This window comes from Equus przewalskii, chromosome 26 (assembly GCF_037783145.1).
Source record: "Equus przewalskii isolate Varuska chromosome 26, EquPr2, whole genome shotgun sequence".
Classification (NCBI taxonomy): domain Eukaryota; kingdom Metazoa; phylum Chordata; class Mammalia; order Perissodactyla; family Equidae; genus Equus; species Equus przewalskii.
In genome coordinates, this window is record NC_091856.1 from 15,494,534 (window position 1) to 15,512,073 (window position 17,540).

The following is a 17,540-nucleotide window of genomic DNA, read 5'->3' on the forward strand; positions in this document are numbered from 1 at the left end:
TGGAGTTTGAATTAAATCTGCCACAAAGCTGAAACAATCCAGACACGTTTCCTCTTCATTCCCCACTCCCCTCTCCTGCACACACATTCACACACTTTTTGTTCATGAACAGCTGAGATAAAAAATGCTATTATCAGGAAACCTCAGTGATGCCTTTCTGTGACTCAAGAGATTACTCAATATGTTTTTCTATATAATATTTATATAGGTTTTTGAGAACTAAAAACACCCACATTCTCCATTGGAGTTTCAGCCATATAACATTCCTTAAAAGACATAAGATTCCTGTGCACACAAAAGCTGCTCGTTAATCTACCCCAGAAGATATGGTTGAAACAACAGTGAACGAAGCTTCAAGTACATCAAGTCTCAGGGCCAGCTCGCCCGTGAACTTAATTTATGATATTGGGCAAGTCACTCACTTCACCTCTCCTGGTCCCTATTTACTCATTTGTCAATCAAAGGGGCTGGACTATATCATCTAAGGGGCCTCTTCCAGTTTGAAAATTTAATGGCTCCCCCAGGAATATTAAGAGAATAAGAAAATTTAAAAGCTTGCCACTTTGATTGGTTTGTAACTATTCTAACTAAATACATTGTCTTTTGACAGAGGAATCACATGGACCATATGTTGGGAATAAAGTCATGTGTGTTAATCTACATCTTGCTAAACCAACTTGGCTGTTATAAAATGAGTTAATGCAAAACTCCACAAAAAATGTGAGCATTCATTTATTTGACAGATGTGCCAATATCACTTTAAGATGATGTCAGTATTAGCCAGTACTGTCACCAAAAAGCAACAGCTCTAAGCCTTCTAATTTATAATTATTTGAGGGAAAAGGAACCCCACGAAAAAGAAGGCAAATAAACTCAATAATTAACCAGCTTCTAAACAAAATGCTTGCAATTCCCGGGTCAGTAATCTTATGCTCTACTCCAATTTAATCATTAATCTCTACTACAGTTTTTGACCCTTTTATTGGTTTGGTGCCCTTGAGCAAAAACCCATTAAAGGGTCTCATGCAGTTTATGGAGTCAATTTTTTTTTTTTAATTACAAACCGGATTTCTAAAGAAAATGGACTTATACTGTTATTTTGTGTCCTCAGCATCATTTTCGGGACTGCTAAGTGCCATTTAACTTACTTTTGCACGTGGCTACCCCTCCACTCCACTGGCTGTTCTCCTGGCAGGTGCGTTCTCCGTTTCCCTGTGAATCAACGAAGAAAGGTCATTGACAGGATCTTAACTATAATGAAAAGATAATAAGGGAATGCAAAGTCATTTCAGCTATGAACTTGAATCTCTCAGCATTAGAATGCTACATAAATTCACTAAATAAATATAGTTTAAGGGGTAGCTTTACACTTTCAAAAATGTTTCATCAAATTACTTCAAAATTTACACTCTGGCTAATTAGTGTAATGAAGGTACAAATTTTGTTTCACTTTCTATTTAAATGACAACTAATTATAACCAATAGCAAAGAATGATGAAGAACATGTTTGAAACGTCAGAAGTATATTTGCTTGGCATATTTTGAATTGAATTTATTTTTCAATACCTGAGGGGTACAGCGAAGAATATGAATTGTTTTTTCTACACTCGCGAACAAGAAACATGTCAAGATAGCTCATTGGTATGAAGATGGAATGTTTTGACAATGCAACATATCCGTTAAAAATAAACTTCCCTAATAAGAGCCAGAGCATGTAAAATTTTAAATATTTTGGGTAAAAATCTTTCTAAAATTTACTTCCCTGTCTTCTGAAATAGAGTAAAATGCATATAACTTACTTGAAAAATTATTTATAATTATTATTTTGAATATACTTTTTGTATATTTTTAACTATCCCACAGCTCTTGGCAGCTCTATACATAGGCTGTTTGCCCCCTACAGTTATCACAGGCTTACATAGACTAAGACTACTGTTCTTGGATTTTTGGACATGATTTTTTACGCGTCCTTGCTTCCTCCTTCTTTGTTGTTCATCTTTTACCATAATCATCAGTGTTCCTAAGGATACCCCTTTTCCATGCTTTAAATTCCTAATCTACTATGGAATAATAAGTTAAATTTTATAATATTATGTGTTAAAAAAAGACTAGGTTCTTAGTACTGTTTTAAGAGGCTTGACTCTAAGGCAAGTATATGAACTCCAGCACGTGGATTTTGTCACATGTTTTTTCATTGCTCAGAGCCCTTTGGCTATCTTACTGTCTTGAAGCTGTGTTCTAAATTAGAAAGAAGTCTGAAAAGGAGCTATCATGTCTACTTTGTTTTGCTTTGTTTTGTTTTGTTTCTTTTTGAGGAAAATTAGCCCTGAGCTAACATCTGCTGCCAATCGTCCTATTTTTGCTGAGGGAGATTGGCTCTTAGTGAACATCCGTGTCCATCTTCCTCTACTTTATATGTGCGATGCCTGCTACAGTGTGGCTTGATAAGTGGTGCATAGGTGGGTACCCGGGATCTGAACTGGCGAACCCCGGGCCGCCAAATCGGAATGTGTGAACAACTGCCGTGCCACCGGGCTGGCCCTTACTTTGGTTTTTATCTGATTTACTGATGTCATCCTTATTGTTCTATTCAAAGGTATTTCTATTCAAAGATCTTCTATTCAAAGGTCTTTAAATGATCAGATTAATTACTGACAAATCTTTACCTGCAAGAATTTCATTGACTTTGATGAAAGGATACCGTCCTGACTTTCAAAAAAATATTCATTCTATAAAATTAAATGTTTCTTAAAAATATGTACTCATTACTTTCTTCTTATTGAAAAAGCAATAAGTGTTCATTATAGAGAGGTTGGAAAATGTAAAAGAAAAACAAAGTTTTCCAGGATTCTTCCTCCAGAGATAAACGCTGTTAACATTTGTTGTACTTTCTACGCTTATATACTTATGTATGCACAGGAAAATATACTATTCTAGTTTGTGAATTTTTTTTTATTAATTTCGAGGAAGGATATGGCAAACCATAAAAGCCAGCTCTCTAACTATTCGGGTTTTCCCAGAGTGGACTATACTCCTATAGTTAATTTTAGTAAATAGTTTAGTACTTTTTCTGTTACTATTTTTTCTTGTTGCCTTTCCTCTCATGTTTTGAAAGATAAATATTCTGTTTTGACTATGCGAATTTTTATTCCAATAAAAACTCAGATAAATCTATTTTCTATAACTGTTGATGTGAAAAAATCAAATATCATCTCATGGCTCTCTCCTCAGTAAGTTGCAAATTTCATCATGCATTTCCATCTTTCTTTTTCTCTCTCTGTCCCTTTACACATCTTGGGTTTTTCTCTCTCTCTTTTTTTGGGGGGGGGGAAGATTAGCCATGAGCTAACATCCGTGCCCATCTTCCTCCACTTTACATGTGGGATGCCTGCCACAGCCTGATAAGCAGTGTGTAGGTCGTACCTGGGGTCTCAACAAGTGAACCCCAGGCTGCCAAACTGGAACGTGCCAACTTAACTGCTGCACCCCCAGGCCAGCCCCTACACATCTTGTTTTTGGTGAGTTAAACTGGAGTTTTAGGTCCAGATTAGCTTTAGGTTACTATGTTTGACATAATGTATCTGCTTAATCAACAATTCGGTTAGACAGTTATATTAAGTTCTAGAATAATAGCAACCACTCTATTTCTCATTAGCAGTGATTTCGTAACATGCCTATCTCATTTTTGAGTTCTTTATTTTGATTTATTCCTCAGTTGCCTGTAGGAATTTTTATTTCAAGATTGCATGTGTTGTAAAGTTTTTGATATTTAGATGACTCAAAAATGTTGTGTACCTTACATATAAATGAAAACTTATTCATATAGTACAAGAATTTAACATGATTTACATTAGTTGTTCTAATTGCTTTGTCTGATTTTGGTAATAAAACGAACATTGGAAGTGATGCTAATAACTCCCCTATATTGAACTCAGACAATGGATAAAGGACCAAGCTCACCACTGTTTTTCTCTTATCTCCAGCCCTTGCAGTAACTTCACAAATGTGGTTACTGCATTTCTACTATAGACAGGATGAAACAGGCTCAGAAAGGTTTGGCAGGTTCCCCAACATCTTCCATTCAGCAAGAGGACAGAGCCTGTGACAGAGGTCTGACAGGACCAAGTGCCTGCTCTTAACCACTTTCCCAGCCATTGACCTTTTGCATCTGAGGTACTTGTTAAAAATGCAGATTCTTGGCCTAGGAACATACACTCCTTTTTACAACTTCTCAGATGATTCTCAAGCAAGTGGTTCATAAACCACTCTTTGAGAAACACTGGGAAACATCTCAGAGCAGTGGTTCCCAGTCCTGGCTGAACATGAGAATCACCTGGGAGCTTTTAAAAAGCTACTGCTGCCCTAGACTCAACCAACAGAGATACTGAATTAATTAGTCTTGGGTGAGAAACAGGCATTTGCATTTTTTAAAACACTGTCTTGCAGAAAAATTCAAAGACATGAAAACTACAACAGTAGAAAGGACAGTATAACGACTCCCATGCAGCCAACACTCAGATTACACAATTAACTTAAGGCCAACCTTGTTTCGCCTAAGGCCCACTCCTTTCCCATGAACCTGCGTTATTGTGAAGCAAATCCTAGAAATCAAATTACTTAATAGTAAGTATTTCAATAGGAATGTCTAAAAGATAGGGGTTCTTAAAAATTATAACCACAATAACATTATCACACCTTAATGATTCCTGAATATTAATGAAATGTTGAGTTAGTGTTCAAATTTCCAATTGTTGCATAAATGTTATATTTTATCTTGTTACAGTTTACTTGAATCTGGAACAAAGTAAGGTCCACAGGGTTTATTTATCTCTTATGTACCTCTTTAAATCTACAGATTCCTTCTCAGTTTCCTTCCCTCTTACCCTGTCAATTTATTTGTTTCAGAAACCAGAAAACTGGGTCATTTGTTTTGTAGATATTTCCACACACGGAATTTTGCCGATTACCTCACTATGGTGTCACTTAGAGTGTTCCTTTGCCTCTGATACTGGTTGTTGGCTTTAGAGGCTTGACTAGATTCAAATTCAGTTTTTCTTGTTTTTGGCAAGACTTTTTCATAATGGTGTGTTTTCCCACCAGGAGACATATAACGTCTGGTTGCCTCTATTTTTTCTGACACCAGTAGCCATGATGACAACTTAAATCCATTAATTCTTAAGAGTTGCAAATTCTGAGATTTAAATTCTATCGTTTATTGACTGGAATACTTCTATAAAGGGAAACTTCCTTTCATCTACTATTCGGTTATCCAATCATCCAGTTTCTTCCTCTTTCGTTGTCTGTTTTCAAAATAATGAATTTGTTCTTGAGTATCCTCTAATAGTTACCAACTAATTTTCTTTTAATATCATGATGAGTCTACTGTCACTCATGACATATTTGATGTGTTTCAGTTATTACTCTTATTGATGCTAAAACGGTCTCATCTTGGCCCTTGGGGGCCTCATCCAGTTGGCCCCTGAGTCTTTTTAACACGTAGCCTTTGCTAGGTTGCCTGCTATCTCATTTGACAAGCTTTTCAAGGCTAATCTTTTACATTTCTTGTCCCAGACCTGGCATCCCTTATTTCTACAAGTAACTGGACATCAATATATTTTTTAAGTTTCTCTGGTAATTCTAAAATGTAGCTTGGAGCGAGAACAGTTGCTATGGCACCTCTCTCAATTTTGTAGTTAGTTAACATTAATTTAAAAAAATTGTAAGGTAAATTATCTACTTCCTCAAACTTAATGACCCATCAGTTTGCTATACGTTTACATTTTATACCACTTTTCTTCTTAATAAATTGCAACACTAGTACTTTCACATGAAGAGCAACTGGGTTTCCAAAACAGAAAAACTCTCCAGTTGCAATCAACCATTACATTATTATCCTTCCTTTTCTTTTTTTTTTTTTAACTCTTTTAAGCAGTTAAAACAACATCCATATAAGCCCAGTTCCAGCTTTCATGGACCTCTTTATGACAATTCTTTGACTGCATGGTCAGAAAATAACAGAAGGCACTATACAAATTTAACAGATCACTGGCAATGAATAATTCTGCAAAACGTACATTTAAATACCACTACACCAACAAAAACAGCAGAGAAGGGTTTCCTGAAAAACCAGATGACAACGTTATACAATGTAAAACAGGCCTCTTAAATTTCAAGTTTGATGATATGATCATGCTTTCAGCAAAACTGACTGCAGCCTTCCCACCAAAGTAATAGGGGGACCTAGGCGCTGCTGATGGAGTTTTAATATTACAAAGCAGGAGTGGTCATGAGACCTAACTTAGTATTTGGTTAGAACTGCGATGAGGAATTTTCAGGCCAGATCTGCCATGTGGGAACCTGGCATCTCAATCAGGAACTTGTCAAGGTATTTGAGCCCATTGCTGGAGGCAATCCTAGCTTTGCATACCTAAATCCTTACGGTCACCTCCATACGGTGACAGATGGGCTGCCTTGTTGCAGAGTATGATTAACAGGAGGCAGAAACACAGGTTTAAATGGGCAATTGAAGTCACAGTACCAGTCTTGTGGTTGGTATACTAATTTCCTCCTCCTTTACCATGGCTTTAATTTTTTTAATTCAAGACTTATTTTGCCTTTTAAAATTATAAATCACCTTAAATATTTATTGTAAAGTGTTAGGATAAGATAATAAAGTATAAAAAAATCTTTTAGAACCAAAATCAGTGAAAGAAATCAGTGCTAATAATGAAAATGTTCCCAAGTAGATCAGAAAAACAAATTAATTCTGGTTAAAAGTTTGTTCACTTACTTCTAATTCATAGCCAGGTTCACACTGATAAATAACTGTGCTTTCAAAAGTGTATTCACTGCCAACCACAAATCCATGCTCTGGACTTTCAGGTTCCCCACAAGAAACTGGACTGCAGGATTCATCAGAAAATGGTGGCTCCCAGGTGCCATCAGGCTAAATAACAAATAACAAATTATGTTACATTTAGGAGTTAATACGTATGAATGAAGAAGTTTGCAAATACTGACTGTATGGCAGAATAATCTCCAAAATAATAATCAAGAAGATCTAGAATTTGGTCTTTCTGCTACTTTTTATCTGCAGCCTTAAAAAACACGTTATTTATTAGACGGCCTTAATGGTCATCTCTAAACAATTTTAGACACTTTTTAAACACAAAAGCCAAGCTTTTTGTTCCTAATAGAATCCATTAAAAAAATCAAGGACTCCAAGAAACATGTTTTCATTATGATGGATGAGGACTGGATGGTTGGTACAAATATTCCATGACATAACAACGCACCCATATATTTCACATAATTCTACAGTTTAATTTAATGTTTATGAGAAATAGCAACTTATAGGCATACCACTCAAAGTTTAAAAACTTGCCTTCCTTTTCTCCATTCCAACACGAATACTTGAAAACATTCTAGTATGTATTTTGGAACCGCTCAAGTACTTAAAAAAAAAAAAATATATATATATATATATATATACTTATATATATATACACACATACACTCTTTTGAGCATCTATGGGTGGACCATATGACTTATGACTAATTTGTCATGAATATCTTGTTATAGATATGTCAACATTTTATCTAATGAATATCCTGTTATAGATATTTTAACATTTTATCTAATGAATATCTTGTTATAGATATTTTAACATTTTATCTAAATGTTTTTTCACCTACACTTGGCACTTTCTTAGTTTAAAAATGAGAATATTGGAAAGAAAGATATATTTGATTATATTTCTACCAAAAAACTTCTCAAATCCTTTGATATGATTGGAAACTTGGGGCATTTTTTCTTTTCAGGACAGCAAGATACTGCTTGTGTGGGGACATATACATTTATATATACAATACATATAAATGAATTACACTTACACATTCTAATTAAGATAGGGAGTCTTACCTGACATGTTGATGTGTTAACCCCCTCATTGGTATACCCTTCTGCACATGACACAGAAACTTGCTTATTCACACTGAAATCATCCCCGTGAATGAGTAGATGTGTTATGTTTGCTGGCAGAGGACATTTTCTGGGACTGCAGGAGATTGTCTCAGGGAACCAAAGACCATCTTTCTGACAGGTGAATGTATCTATATCTGTATCCATCATATAACCCTCCAGACACCTGCAATGGAAAAGCCAAAATGAGCGCCTTAAAGTGAGTACAATATAATTGATGCTCTGTTCTTGGATTTAAGAAGCTGTTAAAACGCTCAGTAGACACTTTATGTGATACATAAAATGGATTCAAACATCAGGTAGATGGCATTGCCATGCCAAAACACCAACACAGCAATGATAACCAGATCGATCTTTAGTTATCCACATTAAAGATTAGCCAAGACAAGTTGCTTTAAATGTTGTTATTATTTGCCTTCATTGTGGATAATATCACTATTGAATTCATTTATTCTAAAAACAGATGACAGTTCAAGAAATTCTAGACAAAGTCATAAAAAGACTTAGATACCAGTAAGAATATAACACAATTAATATTTATTGGGTATCTACTTTGTGCCAAACACTGTTCTAGGCCTTTTAAATAGGGTATTTCTTTTAATCCTAATTATTAGCTATTATCATGTAACAGTAGCATGGGTGTTCAAACTCAAGTTCAATCTGGCTCTAAAACTCTCTGTGATTTTTAAAATTTGCATTTATTTGCTCAGCAAATATTTACATAGCACTTATTAAATTCCAGTCACTGTTCTAAGTGCTCTACAAATGTTAACTCATTAAATTCTCATGTGAACCCTATGCATAGGTACTATTATTACCTTTATTCCCATTTGCAGATAATGAAACCGACATCAAAGAGATTAAATAATTTCCCCAAGAAGTGACAGCTGAGATTCCTACCTAGGGAATATGGCTCTAGAATCCAGCTTTTGCCACCATACTACACTGCCTTTTTAATTAAGCCACTTAATTAACTAACATTTATTAGGTGGACATATTTTTTAATTTCACAAATTATAGACTAGGTAGAAGTCCCAGGTTTTGCAAGCTTGGAATGATCTGTTTATCTGCTATTAAGTGAAGATCTGAAAGAAGAAGTAATCAACAGACAATAAGGAATAACAAACAGAGAAGTCTTGAGAAGCAGGCGATATGTGACTTCTCAGGATATCTGACACACCAACATCCACATAAAAACTTGAAAATGCATATCAAAAGCAAGGAATCATTTTTGTTTTTCTTCTCAGCGCATGAGCCACTACTCTTTAGCTTTCTTATTGACAATCTTCCCCTGGGTCTACTTCTTATTGAAATTAAGAGAAAATGAAAGTAGGATTAAAATGTCCACAACAGACATGCTTAAGAAGAGTTGTTGAATTATTAATAAACTCTAAGAAGCCAACCTGTGAAGGATAACCCATAATTCCTTTGCAGATGTTAATAAAATCTAAATTGACTTAGAGAGTTGAGATATCTTTGAACATTTCAGGGATTTATTCCAACAAAAACTTAATTTAAAAATTAATTCCATTATTTTCTCATCCTTTTAAATAATGCATTTTAGCTAGAAAACTTTTCCAGCAAAAATCACCTTTGTGCATTAAATGCTTAATTTGTTCAGATAGCACAGGTTGGAAGTCCCCTTAAGACTATCACCCTATTTTTATTGATTAATGAAAGTGGTCTTTTGACCTGAATTCTTCAGCTTTTCCCTTATTTCCTCAACATCTGCACGTATGAATATAACCATAAAGTGATATCACAAAGAAATTTACCAGCATGACCTTTGAAAAACAGCCTTGTGATTTAAGAGATGTTAAAGCTAGCTAGAGGATCTTGCTGGTTCATGAAGCTCAATGGAATATGACAATCATGATACTTATATTAAGAATTACAACCTGAAAATGTAGAATTTTATCTTTATAGTCAATGGGTTTCTATATAAGTATGGGTAGAATAAAGCCAAGTGTTAAAAGCTTTAGGTTTTGGAGAGCAGTCTTGAGGTGGTATTTTCTTCCTAATGAGCTAAATTTTTGATCTATGACTTTTCATTTTACAACCCTCCTGCCTGCACCTCTTGGAGACTGAAGAGCCATGGTCTTACCTGAGTTTCACTTTACTTTCATAGGTGTATGCCTCTCCAGTTGCCACTGCATTGGCAACAGACGGTGGGGGTCCACAGGACACTGGCTCACAGACGGGATGAGGCTGGCTCCACATCCCTTTCTCCATACAAATCAGATCTGAACTGCCTTGTATGACATACCCAGGTCTGCAGTTGTAAGTGATCACATTTTCCTCTAAAGAGCCGCTCTCAGTGATGAATGCATTTGGTATCACTGGGAGAGAACCACAAGAAGCGTGTTCACAGCGTGGGAAGCCAGAGCTCCACTGGCCATTGGCTTCACAGGTGATTTCAGAAAGTCCCAGGAGCTTGAAACCCTTGAAGCACTGAATCTGGGCTGCTGTTCCACAACCAAAATCTGTCCCATTGACAGCTCCATTTTGAATTACTGGTGTGGAACACCTGCAAGGCAGGCAGGACGGTGGGCTGCCACTCCAGGAGCCATTGGAGAGACACTTTCTTGAAGGACTTCCATGGAGCTTATAACCAGAAAAGCATTGATACTGTATCTGGCCCCCATGAGAAAAGGAAAAGCCATTAGGGAAGCCATGAGCAAGATCTTCAGGGGGTCCACAGTTGACTGGTTTACAGAGAGGAACCTCCGCATCCCATGTCCCATCCGACTGACAGGTGAGTTTTGGAGCACCATACAAGACATAGCCCTCCTGACAGTGGAACACTACTTCCTTCCCCAAACCATAGTCTAGGCCATCCATCACTCCATTTGCCACCTGTGGTGGGCTGGCACATCTGACAGGCACGCAGATGGGAGTGGTTCCACTCCAAGTTCCATTGGCAAGACAAACACGACTCCTGGCTCCCTCAAGTAAGAACCCTACCTTGCAAGTGTACTCAATCTCTTTTTGGAATGTATACTCATCTCCTTTCACCTGGCCATTGGCTGAGATTGGGGGTGAACCACAGTCCACAGGAATGCAAATTGGCTCATCCCCATCCCAATTTTTATTTCCTTGGCATGTTCTCCTCTCAGTGCCATTCAACACATACCCAGGATTACACTCATAGTACAGCACGCTCAGGTATGTGTAGTTACTTCCTTTGATGGAGCCATTCATAACCGGATTTGGTTTTTTGCATGAAATGGCCTCACAGCGTGGAGAAGTACCACTCCACTCTCTGTTTTGGAGACAAAGTCTTATGTCAGAGCCCACCAGAATGTGTCCCGGTTTGCAGCTATATTGTGCAGCGCTGCCCATGGTAGTCTCTGTAAAATGCAAAAAGCCATTTTCAGGAGCAACAGGCAAGTCACATTCGATTGAAATGCAAGATGGTGCACTGCCATTCCATGTTCCATCTTCCTGGCAGATCAGTACAGGGTTTCCCAAAAGTTCATATCCTGGATTACAGGTGTATGAAACCATGGTGCCATATAGAAAGTTTGCTGAATGTGTAGCAGGAGATCCCTTTGTGTTTTTCCAAGTTTTAGCCACTGCTCCCAGATGACGAGGAGGGTGAGGAGTCACATATGGAACTTCCATCACATCTTCTTCCTGGTCAAAATATCCCTGACCGTCTTTGACCTTAGTACAGTCTCCAAAATCAATGTGAGGAGGGAGCCCACAGTCTATGGGTACACAAGTTGGGATGGAGCTGGACCATCCTGACTCTTCACAGGTCTGCATGGCATGACCAGCTACCTGGAATCCAGGGATGCAGCTGTAGATGATCATGGCACCATAGCTGTAATCTGCACCTTCTACAAAACCATTTTCAATGGGTTGTGGAGGATTACAATGGATGGCGTTGCAAGATGGGACATCCACATCCCAATTACCTGTCTCCAAACAAGTCAAGGCTTTGGGACCTTCAAGCCTAAAGCCTCGGTCACAAGAGTATGTAATGGTTTGCCCATAGTGTAGGTTTGTGTAAGTGAATTTGCCATTCAAAATCTTCTTGGGCTTTGGGCACTCAATGGGTTTACATGTTGGTTTTCCTCCAAGCCAGTGACCATTTTCTCCACAAAGGGTGGTAGTATTTCCCACCAACTCAAAGCCTGGCTTGCAGGTATAGAGAGCTGTGCTGAGATAAGCAAGACCTTGCACATCAATGATGCCATTGAGGATTTCTTCAGGTTGGGGGCATTCTACTGGAACACATTCTGGCAGTGGAGAGCTCCAGGTACCATCAGCTTGGCAGAAAGTGGTAGGATCTCCTCTTAGGAAAAACCCATCCACACAAGAATACTTGACAGTACTTCCAAAATGAAGAGCAGAAGAAGGAGCAGGAACACCAAAGGAAATCAGGGGAGGTGGGAGACACAGAACCATCTTACAAATAGGAAATGAATCATTCCATTGCTGGGATGGCAAACATTTCAGGACAGAGGGGCCCTGTAGAGCATGCCCTTCTTTACAGGAAAACATCACCACTCCTACCTCAGTAGTCAACTCCTTCAACACGAGCTGGTTTTCCAGGAGGGGTGGCTCTGGGCACTTGGTGGGCACACACTTTTGGTTTGGCTTCTTATTCCATTTGCCAGATTTCTGGCATGTCCAAGAATTGTCGCCAACAAGCTCATAACCCTCATTACAGAAAAACTGAACCTTGGACCCTACTTCAAAATTTTCTCCTTTCATGTTGCCATTCTGGATTGGAGGAGGTTTTCCACAGTTGAGAGGGATGCATGACAGAGGAGATTCACTGTGCCAGTGGCGATTGGCTTGGCAGACAAATACAGGACTTCCAACTGACTTATAGCCTGGATTACACTGATACCTCACTTCACTCTCAAAGATCCTGCCAGTTGCGTGCTGCATAATAGGGAGAAAACAATTAAGTACAATTTATGTAACAGATAATATGATTAACTAAATACATTAAATAGTAAAAAAGAGACTAAAATGTCTACATTAAAATGAATCAACTTAGACATAAGCAAATGAGGACTTACGTTTTTTCCAGTAAGTCCACTCTATGTTTTTCAATAAGTGAACAAAACAAGAGGTCAATTAAGTAATCTTACTGCAGAAATGTTGACCACAGTGCTGAGGCCATAATACGTAAAAGATCAAAAGTCTCTAAATTGATTGATGAATTGATAGAGTGATACAGAAAATTAGAAATTACTTGGTAAATTCAAAAAAATCTTGCTGACCAAAGTCATGCCATAGTTTGTTGTTTTAATAACATAAAGGGAAACACACACGAACATACATTTATTTGTTAATGTTGTTTTATAGTACAAAAAGCACACAAAATATTTTTCATGGATATGGTCCTAGGAGTTTTATCAGAGTTTTGTGTTCATTCTTAACATACTTGAAAAAAATTATGCTATAAAATAAGGATGGGAAATAAAAAGCAGTATTTTATCTTTAAACAAAAGTTTAATCTTCATGATCTCAAAATTCAAATAAATAAGTGATTCATATAATAAAAGGTCACTTTTAGGCGGTACAAAAAGTGAATTAGTTATGAAAACTAAAAAGATTACTATGGTTCTTTGTTAGTGATAATGGTAAAGTCTAGCTTCTGTGTTGTAGTGACTTCTCAGTAATTTGAACATAATTATTTGTTTTGTTTACTTATTTATTGCTTGGGGACCCCACATGCATGTAAGCATGATGTCATCACAGACTTGATCTGTATTATTAATTACTAGATCTCCAATGCTTATCTGGCGCCTAATAAGAGCTTCAGAAATATCCGTTAAATTAATGAATGAAGAAAGCCTCCTTACATAAACCATATACCATCTTCCGATAGAAAGCTAACATATCTGAGCAAAAGTCTTAAATAAAAGGCGTTTACTATTATTTTGTTGTTGTTAAATAGAAAAGAGAAAAGGTACTATATATGTGTGGGTTTTTATAAAGTGTTTAATTAGAATATTATTTATTTAAAATGGCCCTTGATTTGGAGGAATAGATCCTCATTCTCGTTTTCTTGATGCTTTTAATGAGAAGACGCGTGTTAGCGTGAAAGCAGGGCATGAGGGTCTGACGTAACACTTTGTCCATCAGGGCGACATTGCCTTTAAGCTCACTCAAAGAAGCTCACAAAAACTGCATCATAGTGAGTGGATGGTTTACCTCATCTTTTCTCTAAAAAGTAGAAACAGTCATATTTCTCTAGGTTTCATTGAGACCTTGATTTCTATAAAATAAAACATACATCTATCTTGGAATAACTTTTTTGATAATGCAAAGTGGTATTTTATTAAAATTGGCTTATTCCAACTTCATGGTTAGGGCTAAGATATTGCTACAAAGGGCTTCGAGTGTCTATATGCTAGCAGAAAGTAGAAAGCTAATATATTAAAAGGATTCATAATGTCTATCAAATTTTCTCCAATGTTCACTACCTATAGATTTAGCTACTTCTGTTTTTCAACAACTAATCTGTTTACTGCCTCTGCTTCTGAATCCCCCGTTAGCCACAATGGGCTGGCCCTGTAATGAAAGCCATGGATCACTTGCTAATTAGTCTCTTACCTCCAGAAAGGCATTCTCTACCTTAGGTGGTTCATTGCAAGATACAGGGTGGCATGTGGGTGTGGGGCTACTCCACTGTCCTGTGGCTTCGCAGGTACTCTTCTTCTCTCCTTTGACGTAGAACCCTTTGTTGCAGCTATAAGCTACCATGGCCCCAAAACTGTAGTTTGATCCACTTGCATAGCCATTCATGATGCTTGGTGGCTCTCCACAGCGCACGGGGATGCACTGGATGGACAAGGGGGAAGGGTTCCATTGCCCACCTCTCATACATTCTATCTTGGCTGAGGTGTTCAGTACAAAACCTTCCATGCATTTGAAGCTTACAACTGAGCCTGCTGCAAATTTGGCTTTGCTCACAGATTCTAAGATGCTGTAGGAAACAGATGGAGGTTTTTCACAGAAATGAGCTATACAACGGGGCACGGCCTGACCTTCTGGGGGAACCCACTTGCCCTGGGCATTGCAGATGAGCTGGGAATTGTCTGCCAGGCTGTAACCATCTGAGCAGTAGTAGAATGCAATGTCTCCAAATAACCGATGGGCGGTCTCTGGAGAGGCATGTTCCACGTTGGGGGGCTCATCACAGGAGACGGCCAGACACTGCTGGTTACTTCCACTCCACTCGCCACTGGCCAGGCATTCAATGGTGTCAGGACCAGCAAGGGTGTAGCTACGAGATTGGAAGGAAAGAAACAATAACTAAGGATAATATCTGAGAAAAGGTGTTTGCATCTTCACATTCTGTTTTTATTATTTTATCTGTCCAATAACGATTTTACTTTTACTCTTTAAAACAATACTTACTGTTTGAATATTGCACTTATTGATCAAATGACTTTCATTTGAGATATAGAAATACATCTTGATATTAATATTAATGCTTGTTCAGAAAGGGAAGTGGCCCTAAGATTTTTGCTATTTAAGGAACTCTAAAAATTGTTACACATTTCCTTAAGAAGAAAAAGTGAGGAGCAAGTTATAATTTTGTTTGACTCAATTCAAAATTGGAACTTCAACTGTCTTTAGATGGTTTTAGTTGGTTGATTTTATCCCTAGTCTTTGAAACAATCTCTGATGAGCCACATGTAGCCTACGTATAGTTCATAGTTATGCACTTACATATATTCAATGAACTTTAAAGCAGTGATTATAATTTTGTCTCTGATGTTTCCTAAACCCTTAACCATGTGGTTAGCGTTAAAAGCTGTGTTCTGCACATGGGTCTTCTCTTCAACCAGTATGAATAAATTCTGCTTAATAACTCTTAGTCTTTCTTTATGCACAAGGTGTTTTCCAATATATGATAGACTGAGGACGTAAAAAAATCTTAAATTACTCTCAAATGCTCTTTCAATGAAGCAGAACAAAATACTAGGATATGCAGTATTAGCATAATGACATTTTAGTCATTCTTATTTTCATTCTCACTTTCCTGCTGAAGAGAGATGACAGAGTTTTAAAGGAATGTCTAACAACTAATGAGTTCGTCATTTTGATATTAAGGAACCGTAAGGGGACTAAAATAATTTGGCACCTAACTTAATCCTTATTAGACATATTAATTTATTCATTTCACAGATGAGTGAACGATGGTTCAGACAGGCTAAGAAACTTGCCTAGAGTCACACAGCTGCAAGCAGCAGAATTAGGATCTGAATTTGGTTTATGGGATTCCAACACTTATACTTTTTCCATGACATTGCTCTGTCTTTCTTCCTCTCTCTTTTTACAATGAGGTAGGTTAAACCACAATTTGTGGGTGTCCTGTGGGAACAGTATTGCAGTGTCACGAGTACAAATTATTTGACCCACACTTAAGCAATGATTCTTCAGTCATTAGTTAGTAAACATTTCTCCTGAGGTCCCTTTTAGTTTTTTATAAGAATTAGCTATTTTGGAGGGGTTGGAATTCCTTCACCCTCACTGGCAAGACTTATGAAATCTATAGGAGACAGAGAGGTCAAGGAAAAAAATGATAGAGCATCAGCAGAAATGTGTGCATTCACCCTACCTGTGGTCATATATGATGCTACGGACAGAAGTGGTCTCAGAACGAATATGCCGAGATATTTCTACAGCTGAGCACAGTCTCCAGTTAGGGTCTGCTGCAGTTCAGTGTTGGGGATAAATTCAGTTCTTTGTATAAGAACCTGAACTTGATAAATTTTTAGACAACTTCTGTCTTGGAGAATCCAGGAAGGTATACAAAGATAATGATAAAAGCATAATTTTATTATTAAAAAACTCATTATCCCAGGTCTGAGTGCCCAGATTCTACTACTCATGTGTCACGTGTGCTCTGGATGGAAGTTCCATTTGGAGAGGCTCCTGATGTTTAAATTTTTATGGCACACTTCAGATGCTTTTATAGCACACATTGAACCACGCATCATTATCGTCATGAGTCCCTTGATGTTGCCAGCATATTTCACTGGTTGAACTTCACAGACATCACCTGAGACATCCCTGATTTATTAGGATCCATTGTACCATCTATAAAATACTTCCTTTATTTCATGGGACCATCTGCTTAGAGGCAGAAGCATCTGTCTCCAGAACCTTCCTTTTTCCTCAAAGTCTCTTGAAGACACAAAAATGGTGTTTTGTAATTTGGCAGCACTTTGTTAGGCCTCTGACCCATGATCTTCTGGAAAATCTCCACCACTGCTCCTCCCTAATGGAAAAATCATGGCAAAGCTCTTCTGGAGTGTAATGGAAGATTACCATCAAATACATATATTTTGAACAAATGAATTTAAAGAGTGTATTTTGGATACTATCCATATTTCTTAGAACCTACACTATCCCTTTCTCTTACCTAAAATCTTGACTTTTCTTTAAGTGTATCAATCAACATTTAGTCCTTCACTAAATAATTCTTAAGGGCCATACTCTGTGCTAGAGTCACTTCCTTAGGGCAGGATGCAATGCCAATGTATTTAGCTGTTTACATGTCTGTGTCCACCCCCGACCCCAC

At 37.5% G+C, this 17,540-nt stretch overlaps 1 protein-coding gene across 2 annotated transcripts in view; it reads right to left on the reverse strand.

The window, feature by feature from the left end:
* The window catches only part of SVEP1 (sushi, von Willebrand factor type A, EGF and pentraxin domain containing 1), a 167,488-nt gene that overhangs the window by 20,283 nt on the left and 129,665 nt on the right, over window positions 1–17,540 (reverse strand). For both annotated transcript variants that reach the window (XM_008513569.2, XM_070596344.1), the window contains exons 37-41: window positions 14,561–15,233; window positions 10,086–12,877; window positions 7,922–8,147; window positions 6,791–6,946; window positions 1,149–1,212 (exon numbers count right to left, since the gene is read on the reverse strand). In XM_008513569.2, the coding sequence (XP_008511791.2) occupies window positions 1,149–1,212; window positions 6,791–6,946; window positions 7,922–8,147; window positions 10,086–12,877; window positions 14,561–15,233 (3,911 nt within the window). The remainder of the gene's footprint in view (window positions 1–1,148; window positions 1,213–6,790; window positions 6,947–7,921; window positions 8,148–10,085; window positions 12,878–14,560; window positions 15,234–17,540) is intronic.